Raw genomic sequence first — 20,465 nt, 5'->3', positions numbered from 1 at the left:
TGCATATGTTTGCCAGTAGAATTGTAGGGACGACAAATTTAATAAGCCACTTAGAATCTAGAAGATCTGTAACTATTCTGCGAATTTAAAATAACCAAACAATACAATGATAAAATCCATGACAGATTTTTTTATACTTACTCAGGTATCTAGAGATAACTACATAAAGATGTTTTAATTAGTGCTTTTCACGTATTTTCTCTGTATTCATTTCAGACCCATGTTCTAGAGTAGTACATATCAGACTATTTCTTGTATGTCGACTGTTTAAAAAAGAATAACAACTGCAAACCCCCCCAAAATCCAACAAAAGGAAAAGCTTACACTGTAGGCACTGATGTCTGTTCAATTAACCATAATGACAGCAAAATTAAGGTAAAACCCATCAAATTTCTGTTTGTGTACATTCTCTAACATTCATTCAGGGAAATATATAGATGATCCTTTTTGTTAACAAAGCATTTAAGCATTAAAGTTTTTTTACTGCTCTGCTTTTTTGTTTTCTTACTAATTAAAAATATCATATCGACCCTGTTATCTAGCATCCACATCAAATAGTGAGAAAACAAATTATATAACTCTTCTAGTAAGCAAAACTACTTGCTACAGCTTCTTTTGCCATGTTATTAAAGTTCCTTATTTAAACTTGGAAAACACTTGTTCACAAATTTAAATTGCAATTGAGTCTTCAAAGGGATGAAATGGTAAGTAGAACAAAGGAACTGTCCAGACACTGCATTAGTGTCTTTGATCTTCTTTATAATGTAGTCTTAATGCCAGATATAGAGATTAAGGGGGGGAGAAGGGGGACTAGAAGCATGTACTAAATAACTAAATTGATCAGAAAAAGCTATCAGAAGTTGTAAGTATTTCCATACCGTTTTTTTCACCACAAAGTTATTACTGGAAGATGAAAATAGAAAAATATGTTATCATTTAATTCACCTAGAAAACAAACTACTGAAGGAACATTTTCCCTTCTGTGTCTGGTTCTAACTGTGGACAAGTCTGGACTTAAACTTGCTTAGGCTTGAGCCTAACAATTACATACAGCCTGCCATTCTCCTAAAGGACTTAGAACTGAGATTATAAGGTAGATTTTGAAGTTGTGATTGAAAAACTCAGAGGCTGAATTCACCTTGGTTAAAAGAGGGAAATATTTAAGATACACAGGTGATGTAGATTAAAAATGTAAACATTACAGAAAAATGTAGGTTCTCCTTTCTGCAACCATATGGGCTCAGTCTTCTTTTTGCTCTGAGTATGCTCCTTGGAAGAAAGAGATGGATGGGCAAGTGTCTTCGTTCTCTCTCTCAACTGAGCTTTAGGTTGGCAGTAGTGTCAAGGAGAGGGAGCGAGTTCAGCTGTTGGGTATTCAAGAGTTCTAGGTTGTAGCCTAAAATCTCAGAGTAGGGGTCCCTGGTCATCCTGGAGCTTTTACTGACTTTATTAAAGCTTTCCCTTCCACCTGTTAACCCCTGCAAACCCAAGTAGTAACAAAATCTTTCCATAGTTATGAGATTGGCAGATTTCCAGACAAAGGAACATTTTTATTTGAAGCTCCTGGATAAACAGCCAGTTGTACTGTGCTGATTCTTTTTTCTGTTTTAGTATAACAAAAATAAATTACTCATACCTCGATGAAGTCTCTACCTTATTTTTCCTCCAGAAACTGCTGACATAGCTGCCAATCTATGCTAGTGAAAAGAGACAATCTACACATAAAAAAAATGGCAGAGAGTCAACAGCTTGACCACTGCACCAAGAAACCATATACATTGATAAGGAGTTTGATAATCATGTCAAACACGGAAACATGATAAAAGTGAGAATAGCAATAACAGTTAAAAAAAATATATCACTTGCTTCAACCTAAGATTTCAACCGGGGAGCTGATCTTCCAAGCAAAATAATTATCTGAAATGTCCAGGAATGCAAGGATGATCTTATATATTTTACCCTATTTTTTGTATAGAATGATAATCCTGAATGCCTGGACAAGGGTAACATTTTCAATTGTTGTGAAATATAACAGTTTAAAAACAGTAGACAGTTCCTTCTATTATGTCAAACTGAAAGTAATGACAGAACTGTACCACTTTCTGTGCTTGCCACTGATCATGCTGCTCAACTTTCTGTGAAGTCAATGGTAAGAAAAAAAATGTCTCAAGTGGAAGAGTTGTCATCTCTTTTTCTTTAGGAAAAACAGGGAAGAAAAAAGAAAAAGATAAAGTCACAATGGAATAATAAGGAATGAAAAGTGGATAACACTGCATCACAAAAGGAACTTGTTCTCTACAAATAAGGTACTCTAGAAACTGTAACACACAGCATAAAACAAATGAAGTAGTCATGCATATATAATCAAACTAGAGGAAAAGCAATATAGGGGAAGATAAAAGCTATGACATGGAAATACTGGCAGTCAGAGGTGGAAGTTGTCAGTCACATTTCTTAAACCCACCCTTTCATACTAAAAATACATGACAGTACATTTTTCTCATCTCTGAATAGAGAGGCACCTGGGGTCCCATCCTCAGCTGGTAGAAGTGATGGCAATCCCATCAATTGTATAATTAAGATCACGCATCTGCTTCACTGAATCAAAATCACTGAAACTTAATGGCAGGATTTAATAACCTTTCCCTCCTAAGAATGAATCAGTTTATTGTACTTTTCTAAAGCCAGGTGCAAAAGAATATAATTAGATAGCAATCTAACTGCAGTATAATTAAACTCAAAAGCCTCCTCAATTAACTTCCAACAACGTATCTGTACTGCAAGAAGTAATACAATTTTATTTTTTAAATTACAAAATAAATTCTCCATGTGGTCATATTTTGTGTCCTTTAGATCACAAAATACATAACTAACAAGATGTTTAAATGTGTAATTTAAAAATGAGCAAAATTGTGCTGCAGCCAGCAGGTTGCTTGCTTTCCTCATCACCCCTGTCAGCTATTTCAACATGTAAGACAGATGTGTCACTTTTGGTCCTGTAAATGTACTGGGGAAAATACACAGGAAACAATTATAATTGGGTACATGATAGATTCCTTATTCTCTTCAGACTCAAATTCATTACTCCCATTGTTTTAATACAGAATAAATTTCTCTATGTTGTTACATTTACTAAAATTCACATTTAGGAGTGCTGGGAGAAAAGGGACAAATTATCTTTCCCCTCTGTGATCAGTCTCTCATACTGGGAGCTTAAAGATCACAGTTTTAAAGGACCAGGACTGCCTTATTGCATGCTTTTTGGTACAAAATATCCATGATCTGTGACTAAGCTTTGTAGGCAGCATAATTACAAATTAGCAACAATAAATCATAGAATAGTTTGAGTTGGAAGGGACCTAAAAGATCACCTACTTCGAACCACCCTGCCCTGGGCAGAGACACCTTCCATTAGACCAGGTTGCTCAAAGCGCCAAACAACCTGGCCTTCAGCACTTCCAAGGACGGGGCATCCACTTCTCTGGGTAACCTGTTCCTTTGTCTCACCACCCTCACTGTAAATAATTTCATCCTAGTATTTAATCTAAACCTTCTCTGTCAGTTTCAAGCCATTTCCCCTTGTCCTGCCACTACATGTCCTTGAAACAAGTCCCTTCAGTTCTCTTGTAGACCCCTTCAGGTATTGGAAGGTGCCGTAAGGTCTCCTCAAAGCCTTTTCTTTTCCAAGCTCAACAATACTAACTCTCTCAACCTGTTTTCTTAGGAGAGGTGCTCCAGCTCTCTCATTATCTCTATGGCCCTCCATGCCTTTCTTAAGTTGGAGGCCCCAGAGCTGACATCACTCTCTAAGATGGCAGAAAGGTACAGTTCCTTTTCTCAGAGTTTTTCCTTAATCATTTATGTTACATTATGTAAAAGCTCATGGCCACCAAAATGAGGCAGTGAATCAACACACTTCTCAGAGCAGATATGTCCAGTGTGTTGTGTCCTCCTCCCTCTCAACTCCCCATTTTTAAGCAGCACCTGCTTCGCCCCTTAATCCCTTCATCATTAAGACTAGCTGCTCTGCACCAGTGCACTTGTGCCCTCCCAAAGGGGTGGGGTGGTTGTGGGGGTGTGTGTCATATGATAGTGGAAACATCCACTAGTCTTCCCTAAATAAACTTGACCTACTCTTGGATGCATCTACCTGCAACACAATTTACTTAAAACCAATAAAACCAAAGCTCCCTTATATGAATATTATTTGAAGACAACACATTTTAATAGAGACAATGGCCATGTTGCACAGGCACTGTATTCAACCTGAAATGATTTTTTATTTTTTAAAGGAAATACTCCAAATCTATTGACAAACAGCTCACTTTAGTGCCACACAACTTCTTGCAGATGCACTGCTTTTCAGCCAGGATGTCTTGCTGCAGTGGGTTGCTCTGATAAACCTGGAATCCAGAATTAGTCTAACAGCAATTCTTTGCACACTGACCTGACAAAACACTTCTCAGTCAGAAGAGCACCATCTATCTGGGCCTGTCCAGCTCCAACTTTCATTTGTTTTTCCCACAAGCTTTTTTGCCAGCATCCTGAGGTGTGAAATGAAGCACTTACTATTCTGCTCCTAGTGTTAAGCTCTATGTTAAGGCCTCCCGAGTTTTTGGCATCATTAACTTTGTGGCTTTGCCCACGCAGTATTATATAAAACACCATTACAAAGAAATGTTTTGTTTAGTGGGGTTCTGAGTGGAGGCACTTGGGGTTTAGGGCCCTGGCTATCTGTGTAGAAACAGGTGGCATGCCCCATGCAGCCATCCTAGTGACACAAAGACTGTGCTTCAGGAAGAGGGGCTATTTATTGGACCAGGAGAGGGACTGGCACTTCCAGCCACACCATACAGCCTCAGTCTTTGAGGTTCACCCTCAAAATCAGCAGAAAATGGCAGCTGACACAGACAGAGTGTGGTTTTTTTTTTTTCTTGAAGATCAGCTGGGAAGATAAGCCCTGAAGCCAAGTGGGTGAACTTCTCTGACAGCTGCTGTGGGCACAGGCAATGGCAGGCCAATGGGCAAGAGAAGGACGGGGTTTAGCTAAATACATGTCATGAGTGCCATGCTGCTGAGATTGCACTCAAGAGGCAAGAATATCAAACCTCCAACCTAGAATGTTTACAGAACCCAGTGTGAAATAATGCCTATTTTAACTTCAGTACCTTCAGAAAATGAGAAAGAACATAAGATGGTCCTTCTCTTTACTCTTCTACTACCCTAAGTAAGAATATTTTACTGAGGAAGTTGTTGCAAGATGGACATAACACAACGTACTTTTCTGAAATAAACAAGAACTCCAATACTTGCATCTCTGCTAGTAACTTTCATTCACATCTTCATCCCTACTCAATTGTTAATTTTTTCTCTCTTCTTACCCTCCCCATCCTTGACTCCCACACACATAACTATTACCAAAATACTGCCACTCCTTTTTCAGGACATGTCCATGCTCGATATTTCTGTGCAGAACTGGACACATCTGAGAAGCCTTCTAATCTGGATCTAGGTCTAAACCTAGTTCCTATCTTTGAGCCTCTCCTAAATGTGTACAAACTATTATCATTACATACTCTTCTTTATTCCTTGTGCTTATTGCAGGCTTCATCTATATTGCTGATTATCTATGCTTCTGTTTTCTGAAGCAATTTAAAACCAAGAGAACACATTTTTCCTTCACCTGTAGTATTTGACTTCCAGTTTCTCGATAAAATCTGTTATTTAGCTCTGCAAAGACCTTATTTAAGTCTTCAAGTCTGCACTGTGATTCATTTTATATGAATGTTTGAATGATATTATTCAACGGCCTTTTTTTTTTTAATCAGTCAGGCTATTCAAGTAATTGCTCCTTCTTCACCGTCATCTTTTCTTTGCTATCAGAGTTCTGAACCACCCATCCCACTACATGACTGAAGGGTTTTCTCTTGGAACAGCGCATGGCTTAACTGGTTCTTCATATGCACATAATAGTGCACAGCACTGGTTAGGTAATGACATGGCAAAAAATCATTCTCTCTGATTATGACTTTGATTCCTTCCTCCCACAATAATAAGTTAATAGCTGCCATCTACCTAAAATACTTTGAGCACAAGATAATCTTCTGTTCCTGGCATAATTGCCCCTCTAACTCTGTAATGTACATATATTTTACTCGTCTCTAAGAAAAATCTGGATCTGTTTAAATACAACTATCTCTGATCACTTTTAAATGAAAACTTAGCCTGTAACAGCCCAGCATGCACCAGAGAAAGAATATAATGCATCTAAGGACTTCAGAAGATCGTCTAACTAGACACATTTGCTCCATATCATCCTGCAAAGATCTTAGTGTGACCTGAAGTCTAGTCTGTGCATTTAAGAACATTTTAATTCAAGTGAGAAACATAGAGAGAGGGATTAGATAAGCACCTAAAATGCCTGAGCCAATATCAGCTTGACAAGTTACTACTAAATCCACCTAAAGCACAATGAAAATAGTTATTCTGAGGCAACTATGCAGAAGTATTTTAAAACTTTTAGAGCCACCTTTTTGTAACCACAAACCTTCATCACCTTAGCCCCAACCCAAGTGGCAAGGCAATCTCCTGGTGAGGACTCTAGTGAAAAGACAATTTAACAAACAGGTGAACACAGAAAAACCTAACTTTTTACTGAAGAAGCAAACATAGAAAGCATTACCTCCCTTCAGCTACCTTTTATAAATATTTACAGAACATAAATCATACCTTTTAAATTCATACCATACATAGTTTTAAATTAGGCTTTATTTATAAATTATATTTTAGTAATTTTAATTATTAGGCAATTATTAAATACAATTTGAAAGCATGGCACAAGTACTAAAGAGAGAAAACTTGTGTATTTCAATGGATAAGGAAGAAGGGTGTTTCACAAATTAATGCAAACACCAGAGAAAAATCAGACTGTATAAATGTAAAGAAAAAACCAGAAGGAATGGTTTGCAATAGAGGAAGAAACAGGTTGGAGAGGGTCTGGTCCTAACAACTTCATTGATCAACAAACAAAAGTAGCCCTTTCAGCAAGAAAGCACATGAAAACAAACTGCGCTGCCCGCTATGTAAACGTTTTGTGCAAACACTTTTCACTGGGAAAATAAACACTGTATCTATAGACACTTCACACTTGTTTTCAGTTTTTTAGGAATGTAGTTTTAGCTTTCTCTCTGCCTAAAGCACCACTCGTGTTCTAGTTGCTGTGTACTTTCATTATGTTCGTGGTTGACAGCAAGTATAATTGCTGGCTAAAATACATTAGTGGTGAGAGCAGGACAACTTTACAGAAAGGAAATCCTAGAAGACCAACAAAAAAAAACCCCAGAAATATGCATTCTTTCTGACAGCCCTTCTTTCTTCAGAAGGAACTGACTGCTCAAAACATATCATTGCCTTCCATTTCTGGAAATGACACAAGTCATTAGACCTCCTTCTGCTCTTCATACCCCAGACCTCTTCTCTGAGCTCCCTGGATTCTCCTTCAGTGACTAGAAAGGCAAAGATGTAAAAAATTATCCAAGAACTGGATCTCTGACTACATAGCTCCTAAGCATCTGAAAGCCTGTTAGTAGGAGAGCAGGCTAAATGAGAGAAGCTATTTTATCTGACCATGGGATACACACACGTAACCATTACTTTTCTTTTTCTCTGTAAACTTGTCTTTGCCGTAAAAGACTGGGGTTTTAGCTACAAGCATGAGATATTTTTCAACAACCAGCTTACATAAGAAAACATGACTGGTAATGTGAAGAGAATACAGAAATTCCTAGTATTTTATGCAACTACTTACAGTAGGATCTTTCTTGTCTGCTTGGGGATCCAACCGTGGATCCTGCACTTCATTATGCCACTAACCACTTACCATTAATATAAGCACAATAAAATTTTCCTGGAATAAGTAACAAAGGATAAAAAAGTTCAAGAAATCTTACACAAAAGTAATTAATTAACAAAAGCAGCATTTTAGAAGCCCTTTTTATCATCCAGCGATTTTAAATCCTAAACGTGTAGAAAAGGTAAAATGTACCCAAGCAGAAGAGTGAAAATTGAAGACACTATAAGAGCTTTATCTTTATGGTAGGATGACACTTCAGGAAGTATTACTTCTTAGTTGTTGCATTCTTGCACTTGTTTTATACTCTTCAATAAGAACATTTGCAGCAAGATCCTCACTGCTGTTGTTCTATTTCTTTGTATGAAGTGAGAGAGAGACTGAGAGCACAAGAGAAAGGGAGATTCACTGCTAAAGTACAATACAAGCACTTGCTAAATATGTCTTTTACAATTACTCATCTGCCACACTTAACCACATCATGGATGTAGAAGTATAATCATGATAGTCTAGATAGATACAATTTTAATCCATGGACCTCAAAGATGACTAAGTAATATTACCTCTGTTCTAAAGAATCAAACAAATCCACTTATATAGTTTTGAAGGGTTTTGAAGAAAGTCAGTGTGACATCTGATACTAAAATCTGTATATGTCCATTCTCACCATTTCTCACACAAGATGGGTCCAGAGCATGCAGCAGCCAAAAGGCCCTGTTTAGATAGCAGTGATATGACTACAGCATATTACATATATAAAATTTGGCATTGCAAGTGTGCATTTCTATGAGATACAAATAAAATCAGATAAAACTAGCCTGCCTAGATCTCATTTTATCTATAACCTCAAGAGGTATTTTCCAATTAGAAAGCAGTAATTCATTTTACCCTGAAAACACTTCCTGAATCAAGGGCTGAGTACATTCTTTCTAAATCCAAATTCCAGGATTGCTCTATAACAAGCTACCAAATGATACATGCATTTCTAAATATGATGACATTCCTTCAAATCCTCTGCAATCTTCAGCCATGGTTGTGCCGCATTCCTCAAGCAGCACATGGCCTAAGCAAAGCACTCAAAAGTTCCACACATTTCTCTACTGTACTAGTCAGTGAGGCACATCAGGATAGCATCAGCAAACTCATCTTTCTGCTAGCACACTTTAGTACAGAGAGCAGACTCAGATTATACTTGTGCTGCTTTGTAGGGCTCATACCACCAGACCCGTGAAAATAAGACACAGGAGAAAAAAAAAACAGCAAGAATTTTAAAACATGGGTTAAATGTCTTTGTTTTAGCATGCTCTACATTTTATGTCCTCATGGCTGCAAAACTGTCAAAGTTAAAAAGGTTTGTAAGACTGGCCCTAGATTTTAGATGAGGTCTCTTTTTTTATATCTCATTTCTGAATCTCACAGTATGCTATTTTCAGTTCTCAGGTGTAGCATGAAGCCACTCAAATTTTCTCAGCCTCAGCAAATGGAATTTCAACCTGTGACAAGAGTCATGAAGCTGAAAGAACAGGTTCAAAAGCATAAGAGAAGCACTGCATTGACTTGCTTAAGATCTGATATACCAAATAACTCATTCCACACATGCATTTTCTCTCCTTGTGGTATAAAAAGCATGAAAGAGCTATTATTTTGAGCTTTGCGAACTATTGTTAAATATTTAAGAATCCTATCATAAATTACAACCCTGCCTTTTTCACCTGACCTCCTTTTCATGAGGTCTTATTAACACAGCAGCTGAAACTTCCATCGTGCAGTGAAACAAGCAGGTTATCACTGGCTGGTTCAATAACTCCAATATTCTCCTGACCCTTTGTGAAGTCCCTTCTCTTGCTTTCATGGTGGGGCAATGCTGAGCTCTACAAGGCAGTACAGAGACAGCACAAACCCCTGGAAAACTAGAGTGAATCCTGATGCTTCAAAAAGCACATGTGGACAGGCACTTCTCATAAAACAATTACACTAAATCAGCTCCAAATCAGTAGTTTCACACCATCCTTAGGAGAAAAAGGTGAATATAGATCAAAACAGTCAGTGCTGCTCGGTAAAGCACCAGACTCTAACAAAAGGATAAGGAAGATGCTCCCGTCTTCACCATGGCACTGCTTTGGTGTGACGGCTACAGCACTGCTGCTGCAATGAGGTAACATCATCGTGTATTCTCTATCCCCACCTTCCCACTGCAAGACTTGACTCTATCCACATTCCTATGTGGATTAGTAACCATATGAGTAGCTAGCAAGGGCACAGAATGCTGACCAAGCTGCCAATGCCATTTTGGCAAGTCTTGTACATCATATCACAGGTGACACAAGTCTTCCTCACCACTGCTTCCCACCATGGAGACCTCAGACCACCTGACTGAGATGGCAGGTGCCACTGTGGCAGGGAGAGGGCACTGGGCTAATGCTGTGACTCCTGGCGATATTCCTCTGATCACAAGCTCCACTCCAATGCTCATGCCAAGGTGCTGCCTCTCTGCTCTATGACATCACAGGGCAGATGCAGCTTGGCTAGAAGATGCCAGAAGGAGTGTGGCAGCTGCACACAGCAGAGAGAGGAAGTGAGGGGCTGCAGGCCTGCAAGATAAGGCCTTGAGAAAGTCACCCAACATCTGAACTAACCACAGCTCTCACCACAATACCTGACAGAGGTGAGGGTAGCCAACACAGGCTATTAAGGCTACGGTGAACAACTGGCTGAGGATGCAGAACATCTGTCAGGAATAGCTCTAAGGAGAATTGCTAGGACAGGGAAACACCACAAAACCCCTTCAGAGGCCAGGAGTACAAGCAGCTGTGAGCTACCTGTGTAGGTGAAAAGGGAGCAGAAAGCTGCACATCAAAGCTCTTCATCAGAGTAAGAACCAAGAGAGGATGTGACAGGGAAAGAAGGTACAACTATATCTGGATGCATGAAGAAATGGAGGATTATTGCAAAAGGAGAAAAATGTGTAATGAGCAAAGATCCAGTGTTAAAAAGTCACGAGATATGACTTTTTAACATCTCCTCAGATGAGAGACAGAGTAGGACTCCATAGTACTGTCATCATTACAGGACATTCACAGTTTTAAAATGGAAAGCAAGACTACATGTGATAGTCAGTTAATCTGGACCTGGAGTAGAATGAGTATGATGAGAAGCAAAGTCAGTTTGAATCTTTCTCCCTTTCAAAGAAAAACACCATTCTTCAGATTTCCAAACTTTTCACTTGAGAAATGACTGGCAGCCATAGGAAGGAAAACAAATATGCTCTTATGAAATTTTTAGCACCTAGTACAAGCCTAGCCGGTGTGTTCACGGGTCAGCTCTTCCATTAAGAACAAAAAGTAATCAAAGAGAAAAGCACTCAGAGGCTTAAAGATAAAATCTTTATAGAGTAAAATTTATTATTTTTATTACACACATGAATTTGTTTACATGGAACATATGGTTATTTCTTAAGAAAATAATTTTAACATGAATTACTATTACCCTCTGTCTGGTTGACTGTCTCACCTAGTTCATTCACATGAATGCTGCCAACATACTCAATATGTTTAAGTATAACAGTAATTCCAGTAATAACAGTTTCAGTCCATGAACTTTCCCTACTACTTCAAAGTAAATATCAGAGCATTTAATTTCCAGGGTCTTTGGGGCACGGGCAGGTACTACGTTGTGCCTTGAATGACGCAGAAACTCATGGTGTTAGCTGTGACCTCTACCCAGTACCTTGATACATTTACACAGGACAATTTTTTTTTCCACAATTGTGTTAAGACTCATGAAGTTGACTCATGCTGCTATGTAAAAATGCTGACAAAAATTATTTTCCTGTTCTGAAGAAATCTGTGTTTTATACTTGCATGCATTTCTTGAACATAAAATTGCTCTACTCAGGCATAGCCTGCCTTAAGGACAATATGAAATGGCACAAACTACACAATTATGCTTTTAAATGCATAGCTTTTTTTCTTTATCTTTTCAGTTGGAACACAATACCCCAGCAGCGCACACTGGAACAAACCATTCAAGATTCCTTTCTCTGTGGGCATCTGAAAGTTCTTTAGAAGCAATTAATAAACTCATTCAAATGTATATACATTTCTCCTGCTGCTTAAGGAGATATTGGAAGTAGAGCAGTGTTTCAAGCAAATTGTGACTGTTTTGTTACTAAACTGCTATAACTGTACTCTGCAAAACGTGTAAATGGGATTGAAAAATTCTGACTTCTGGCCAGTGCTTAAATGTACTCAACTGAATTTGACAGCATTAGACACGTACAAGTTGAATTCTTTTTGCCAGCAAGGCTCCCTAATTGCAGTAGTATGCACTACATTAAGTCTAGAAGGAAAGGGAGGGTAAAAACAAAGATTTGCTGGCATGCAAATACCTACCACAAAAATCTTGGATTGTACTGCTAGTTTATCAAAGCAATATTTTTTTTTTCTTTTTTTTTTTTTTCGTAATAGGAGACTGTTCTGAGAGACTGTAGAAATAAAACACACAGGTGAGAAATCAAAGAAAAAAGTGATTCAAGAACTGAGTACAGGAAAAATTTACCTTCTCTCACTAGCCAATAGATACTCATCTAAAAGAATAATTCATTCAAGACCTGGGGAAGTAACAGTGTTGCTGACCCAAATATACATTAGCAAAACATATTTATTGACCTAAATTTTTAACACACACTGAGAACACGTGCATTTATTCATCTTACTAGTCAGAGAAGGCAAAAGATTCACATGTACTTATATCACTATCCAGCTAACCAGAATCTGATACTGTTTTTCATCAGCTCTACAAAACAAGAAATTATCCAAAATCTGTATCATATGAAGTTCCTGTTTAATGAATAGGAGCTCCCATCATGGTAGCTATACAGATGTATTCAGAAAATTAGTTTAAATAACAGTCTGGTCCTGTAGTCTTAATACTGACTTCTAAAAGTCCTGAGAACTGAGCCACAGATGTGTTATTTTAGCAGGCAGCTTCAGCCATGCATCCATTCGGATAGCAACATACACAACACTTGCCAGAAAGGCTCTCATTCGCAAGCATCATGAACTCAGATTTCCCACTGTATTCCTTTATATACAAAGGTATTTGCAGCCAACATTGCCTCTTTTAAGTGTATTTGTTTCAGGCAGATTTTAACTATCTTGTTAGGAATTAGGAAGCCTATTTTTTCAGTCAGTTTCAACGACCATATGTCTCTTGCTTATTTCATCTTCCTGAATTATAGACGACATAAAAGATTTCCTAAATATTCTGGTTTTGCAGAACTATTTGTACCACCTGCGTATTCCTGTGTGACAAAGCCATTAGGTTCTTTAGAAAACAGAAGGAAGACTATAAAGGTGAGCAAGACCTGTCTGTGCTAAATCTCTTAGGCGGACCCAAACATCATTTGTAACTTGCATGGAAAGTTCCTTCTCTTCTTTGGACGCCAATTAACTTGATCGAGAGAGAGATATGAACAGCTAAATAAGCCGTAACATGTGCATCAGAAAATGCTCACTTCGAGTGAATGAATGCCATGTTTGCAAAGCTGCAGAAACATTTTAGCGGAGGCAATTTTGAGCGGCTCTCGGTGGATCCAGAGCCTTGCTGGAAGCCGAGTCCCAGGGTCTCCGCTGCTGGAGGCGGCTCCTGCCCTCCGGCTGCCTCCAGGACGGGGCTGGCGATGCCGGCTCCGGCTCGCACGGTCCCGCTTTTCCCCGGCAGGCAGCGGCTGCAGCCCTGCCCCGGGAGGAGGACCGGCAGCGGAGCAGGACACACAAGAATACCTCAAACAACCTCGACAGCACTACCTTAACACAGAGCTGTCAGCCGGCTACCTGACCGCGAAACGTGTATAGCTCGTAGGAGGAGAGAGCGGCCGCCAACATCCCAACCACAAGGAAAGCCAAGGGGACAGCGGCTCGGGATGGAGGACGGGGCCGCCGCGCTCCCCGGCCGAGCCTGGGGCCACTGCCCGGGCGCCGCGCTCCACTCACCGGCCCCGCCCCGGGCCGCCGCTCCCCTCGGGCTCTCCCTGCCCCGGGCATCCCCCGCCGCAATTCGCGCTGTCCCCGCGCCGGCTCGGCCCTCCCCGAGGGGTGAGCGCAGCTCCGGGCGGCAGGGACGGGAGCCCCGCGCCGCCCCGGAGGGCTCTGTCCCGACGAGACTCACCGCGTGCCTGGGGCTCCATGGCAGCGCGGGGCTCAGCCGTGCGTGCGGCGCGGAGCCCGCTCCAGCGCGGCTCGGGCGGCGCTGACAGCCGGGGCCGGGCCCCGCCGCTCCCGCCCCGCCCCGCGGCGCCCCCTGGCGGCCAGGCCCGGGCGGCGCCGCTCCGCGGGGCCCCCGCACGGCCCGGGCCGGCCCCTCAGAGCCTCAGAGCCTTCGCCGTCTCCAGGGCACAGCACCCCAGGCTGGCACGGCTGTCCCCCCCTCAGGGGAGGCACTCGGGATTTCCCCCCAGGGGAAGCCAGGAGCCGCAAGGCACCGGCGGCACAGGCTCCCCACCTGAGCAAAGGCGTGCCCGGTGTGTCAGCGGCGCAGTGAAGCCGTCAGGAGCCTGAAATGAACGAGTTCATGGCTTATCTGAGTACCTGTGGATGTCAAGTTTTGCCACCTCCTATGGCAAAAGCATGGGAACACATGCAAAGGAAATGCAGAGCCTATGCTGTCATGGATACTTAGCAGCTTAAGTAAAAGTTATATACTTTTTCCCAGCACATAGGTCTGTATCCTGCTGTTACTGTGTGGTGTGACCACACACTGTTCACACTGCCACACAGATTTACTCTAGGCTTGCTCTGGCCAACATAACTCCCACACTTTGTAACCAGTCCTCATTAACGTCATTTGTGGATCCAGAATATTGTTCTAGCAAGGCTGCCTTCTCCATGGCATAATTCTAATTATCCACATATTTATCAGTCAGACACTATCTAATTTGAGTATATGATACCGCTGAATGCCTCCAAGACACACTAAGGACGCATCGATTCTCAAGGCCTGTACTACTGAAAACAACAAAGCAAGACAGTAAAGGCAGATGCAAGAAGTACTGCACGTTTTTTTGTGAAATTATACAAATGGGTAATACTTTGAAGAAATTATCTGAAAGAAAATTATTATGTGGTTTGGTCAAAGAAAAAAGAACATTTATAGCTAGAAAACAAGAGTTTCTTTTTCCTTAGAATTTTTTTGTAGCAAAGCATCACACTTATTTCTCAACTTTGTTTTTTACAAAAAAAAATTAGAAAACTAAGGCCGCAGTAGCTTTAATTTTTGCATACCTAGTGAGGTTTTCCTTTTAATACATGCATGCTTGTGGGTTTGAATTTTAATTTCCGTAAGGCGTGAATTATCATTATTTTTTCCTTGGCAAACCTCTCTTCATTGTGATTTGACACCTCCTTGAGCTGGAATTTACCACTGACAAAAGCAGAACAGAGGTTGTCAGAAGAATGAATTCCTTTACTCATGTCATTTCAAATGCAAAGACATCTTACCGTGACAAGATTTGAGCTCAGAAATGCTAGCAACTTTTACATGAAAAAAACACAAAGCCAAATCCAGCCACAAATGCATGAAATTGCTGAGAAATTTCTCTCAACATGTGAAACTATCAGCATAATTAGAAAATGTACTTTTCTGCAAATATAGGCAGGGCTTTCTAAAGCAGCCTAAGCAGTTCCTATGAAGCATGATGAAAACTCAGCACACAATCTACTTACAGGGCTACAACTATATTAAAAACACTGTTTATGTACAAGCCTAATGACAAACCTTACAGCAGCATATGCTATTCAAATTACTGAACAACAGGAAATTTTACCAGATGCTTATATGCTGAGTTTGATTTATCCTTTACATTTAGATACATTACTTCTTTTTCCACACCAGGAATGCCCTCTACTGTAAAGAACATCCAACCATTGTTTTACATAACAAGCTATGGTGAACAACAAATCTAGTTCTACATTTAAGAGAGCTATAAATAGGAAAACAAACCTAAAAGTATTGAGTTCCACAGTAATATGTCCATCTCATGGCATGTTTGACAGGAAAAAGAAACCAGTCTTTTACAATATCCTCCTGCAACATACAGCTAGGAAATCAGCATCTTAAAGATGGATTTTATTAGAAAATTAATATCCCATTGAAATGATGCAATTTAATTGTAAAATAGCTGATTAATTTTATACCTACAATACAATAGGATGCATTTTCATATTGTCCCACATACATCACTGATTTAGTAAGAGTCCTCATCAAATTTGCCTTGCAGGAGATTTTGTTTAACTTCTATGTCTGAAGAGACCGGCATAATTCAGACTTTGTTTTCTTTCTTGGAAGGTCTCAATCAAGTTGTAGGAGCTTGGTTGTTGCTTGAGAAAGGTCATTGTCTCTCCCATCATGCTGAAATTAAAAACAGTTGGGTTTTGTTTGGTCAAGAGGTCAGAACAAAACAAAAGCCAGATTATTTTATTTTTTGAAACAATTATGTATTATCACACACTTCACATTACACCAGTTTCACAATAAAACAGCAATAGGCTTCAAATAAATGCATCATGTATATGTCATTGCACTGACTGGTTCTTGTCCTCTAACACAAAAGTGACAACATTGGATCTTGTGCCAGACTTCAGTGGATATCTCTCTTCTTGGAGGGAGTAACTTCAGGCATTTTGCAGATGGGGATTAAGGTAGGATTTTGCATGACTATGAGTATCCTAAACTCCTACCGATTTTCCATGGAAAATAAGGGGAAAAAACTACTGAATAATTCACAGAAGTGCAAACCATCTAAAGACTGAAATACCAGTGGAATTTGTTGGTCCTAAACAACCAGGCAGAATGGTTGTTTAGCAGGATGGACTATGGCATGTATGCACTTTGGAGAAAAGATGGCAGGCTGCAGTGAAGCACAGCATTCCAGTTGTGATACAAAGCAAGATCTCCAGCAGCAGGTTAAATCTTGGTAGGAATATGCCATGGATGGAAAAGCCAAGCTCTGTGTCTTCTTGTACAAGGTTCAAAAACCATGTGTTCACACAAGACATTACAATTTATTTCCTTCCATTCAGATGTCATTGAGTTCTTTGCCAAATGCGCTATGCTAAATGTTCAGTTCTCAGAATATTGTGGGTTCTGATATTTGAAAGAAATACTGAAAAATAAAATAAAATATGCTCAATCTTCTTTCAGAGTTTTTCTTTGATCTTGAGTAAGTTATTTTGATTTTCATCTCTTATTCTTTGTATACTTAATGTCTAGGACAATGTTGCAATTTAGAACATGAAATGTGAAATGTCAGTGTTATGACAGTGTACAACAGTGAGAAGATGCTATTTGCAGGGATTGCAGTTTAGCCTGCAGTTTCATATATTGTGGTTCTGGCTCCATGGTCAAAAGGTACTAGAACAATATTAGAAAGATACTAAACAATATTAGAAAGATACTAGAAACACTATAAAAATAACACTGAGCTTTGTACAAATGATACAAATACATTATTAGAGAACAATATTACACACACTAGACTTTACCTCTTAATAATAAACAAAACTTTTAACTCCATTTTCCACTGGAGCTAGAGTGAGAAGAAATGTGCCTGAAGCATCCCATAAGCTCATGAAGGTGAACTCTGATGGGGACTCAACTACATTCTTTGGAAAATTGTTCCAGTGATTAATTACTCTCATTGTAAAAAATGTCTTTCTTATATCAAGATAAAACTGCTCCTGGAATCTCTTCCAAAATCTCTCTCCTTTACTTTTTTTGGTAAAACCTTGGTAAAAAAATAATGTGTAGCAGAAGAGAGGGCTGGGTCTGAAGACATAATGGAAATAAGAAGGATTACATAAATTTTATCACATATATGTATTTACCATAGGACAATATTTTGCTTTACTTGTGTATCTTATCCATAAGATTACATGAAGAGAAGCCAGTTCTGCAAAACAGAATTTTGATTGGTTTAGGAGACATTCCTAAGTTTTCTTACAGCCTGTAAGGATGCATATACTAGTGTGCTGGTTTGAAAACAAAACCATTGAGAGACTTCAAGTCAGAAACACAATTTAATAGGAGAGAGGGAAAAAAGTAAAATAAAATAAAATAAAATAAAATAAAATAAAATAAAATAAAATAAAATAAAATAAAATAAAATAAAATAAAATAAAATAAAATAAAATAAAATAAAATAAAATAAAATAAAATAAAATAAAATAAAATAAAAGCAATAGCACAAAAGACCACTGACAGAATCAGAAATACAACCCGACACCCTGTTAGTTAGGGTGGTGGTAGCAGTCCAGATGGAGCAGTCTTGTTGAATCAGTGATCCTGTAGAAAGGTCTGGTAGCTCTTTTCCTCTGGGAATCCAGTGGGTGAGGCCTGCTGTGCTGTCCCAAATACCAGATTATATCCAGGTGGGAATGCTTGGCTCCTCCCCCTGGGTGGAGCATCTCACAATGGGCTGATGTCATTCTATGAGTCCTGCAGGGTCCTTGATTGCCCATTGAACAGAGATGGCTCCAGAGGGAGTTACCTGTGAGTCATGGGCAAGGCCTTGATGGCCCATTAACAGAAGATAGTCCAGAGGGAGGGCAAGGGAAACACTGCCCCACCTGGTTCCAACAGCTCTTGAAGATGGTGATAGAATACATGCTTTGGGCACATCTTACATTGTAACTTAGGACAACTAGGAACATGCAGAATTATTTGGAATACAGTCTAAGCATGTATTCATTTTACCATCATGTATGTCATACTACCTGTAACTGGATGTCATGCCAGGCCTGCAGCAGAAGACAATTCTAAAAAAAAAAAAAAGCTGAACAAGTTGCCCTTCAGTGATTTCATCTGAACATGAAATCTTAAATTTACATTTTCATTAGCAGATTTTTATGATTTTCCAAATAATTCTGAAACTACTTTGCAAATTATCCTAATAGTCTTCTGATAAAGTAATTTCTTTTTTCATTTCCTACCATGAAATGTTTTTTTCCTCCATCTGTAACTAACAGAATATAAGAATGAAGATACAAAGCTTGTGTGATATTTTTGAGTGTGCTTAACTTTGTATGAAACATTCTCTGTGATAGAATCACGAGCAGAAAAATATTTTTTTATTATTGATATGAATTTAAAATATCTGCCTGATTCTTCAACAGCTCTGTTTTCCTTCAACCATCCTGACTGGGATCAGTGGAACTGAACTTCATATCAGCTATCCAGCGTTGATCACTATGCTCCTAATGTCAGAGAATCTGAATCAAGATCCTTTTCTGATGCCAACATTTCTATTATAATAATAAAGTTCTGATTACTCACTGCAGTTGTCTTTGATAAATATGTAACAATGCCAGTAACAGTATTACTCTGTGTTTTTACAAGTCCTAGAGGTCATTTAGAATATTTTTGAGAAGTGAAATAAATACTTTATTCCCGCATTACTCAACAGATTTCTGACTGTCCTATCAATTAGGTATCTTTTCCCCCTCTCTCTCAAATGTTTTTCCAGTTTGCATGGAATGAAAGGGGGTACTGTGAGGTGAAAAATGGAGCATGAGCAAGTGGGAAGGCACATCAAACTCTTCACCACAATCCAGTAAAACAGAGCTAGAGAGAAGACTGAAAGTGAAGGTTGGATCAGACTAGAATTTATACATGGAGTGATTGCAATCTGCTGACACGTATCCTGGGGCTTGTGGATACCACAGTGTGGGCATGTTTTGTCATTAAGCTTTCAGGACTTTCTAAAAGATATATATACTGCCATAAAAATTTCAGCTTTCATTCATATAACTTGTGAGATGAAATACTCTGTTTGTTGATGTAAAGGCTCATCTCTCATGTTAAAATACAAAAGAAATCCAGCATTTCTAGGTGTGGGTTCATGCCACCTTTACACACAGCTTTAAAGTGATTCAGATGAACTGCAACCATGAGCGCTCAGAGCTGATTCCCTCATGGTATCTTTCAGCACCAGATGGCACACAACTAAACATAGCTGCCTGAATGAAGAGAGGCTATTAAATGTCTAAACATACATATACAGAACCATTTTAGATGTCCCAAAAGACCTGAGATACCCACATGAGCTAGCATGCATCACACAACATGCATCACCACAATATGGGAGTTCTGTGAAATGTCATATTGGGACAGGCAGGATACCCTGGGATTTCTAAAATACTAGTAGATATTTAACTTTAAGCACTTGAAATATTCAGTACAGAAGGCACTCCGTTACCTACAGACAAACATCCAATGCCACTTGGGAGTTCCTGAGGAGTCTGGCATGCCTCTATACAGCAGAGATGTGTGGCCAACCCCAATATGAACCCTGCACTTCCCTGGAGCAGCAGCAGCAGCTCCAGACCAGGTGAGATTCTTTGTGGTATCTGAAGTGCTTTTCATAAAACTGAATCCTGCTTTGTGCAACCAGGTGTGTGTTAAGTGTCTGTAGGTTGAGTCCCTGTTAAGACGTAATAATGTCATCTTGTGTTTGCAGAATTGTTGCATGTTCAGCAAGTCTGCCTGACAATGTGCATCCACCCCTGCCACAATCACCTCATTCCTTTCAAAGAACATCCTTGTCGCTTTATGTAAGCTCTTA

The 20,465-nt window shown here is 39.5% G+C and overlaps 1 protein-coding gene across 3 annotated transcripts in view; it reads right to left on the bottom strand.

Moving 5' to 3' along the window:
- TPD52L1 (TPD52 like 1) overlaps window positions 1-14,126 on the bottom strand; it is a 50,790-nt gene extending 36,664 nt beyond the window's left edge. For 2 of the 3 annotated variants that reach the window (XM_063389940.1, XM_063389941.1), the window contains exon 1: window positions 14,018-14,126. In XM_063389940.1, the coding sequence (XP_063246010.1) occupies window positions 14,018-14,036 (19 nt within the window). In that variant the 5' untranslated portion in view covers window positions 14,037-14,126. The other variant, XM_063389942.1, reaches the window with a different exon arrangement.
- Between the last annotated feature and the right edge of the window lie 6,339 nt (window positions 14,127-20,465).

This window comes from Prinia subflava, chromosome 2 (assembly GCF_021018805.1).
Source record: "Prinia subflava isolate CZ2003 ecotype Zambia chromosome 2, Cam_Psub_1.2, whole genome shotgun sequence".
Taxonomy (NCBI): domain Eukaryota; kingdom Metazoa; phylum Chordata; class Aves; order Passeriformes; family Cisticolidae; genus Prinia; species Prinia subflava.
This window is presented reverse-complemented; position numbering and strand designations above follow the sequence as displayed.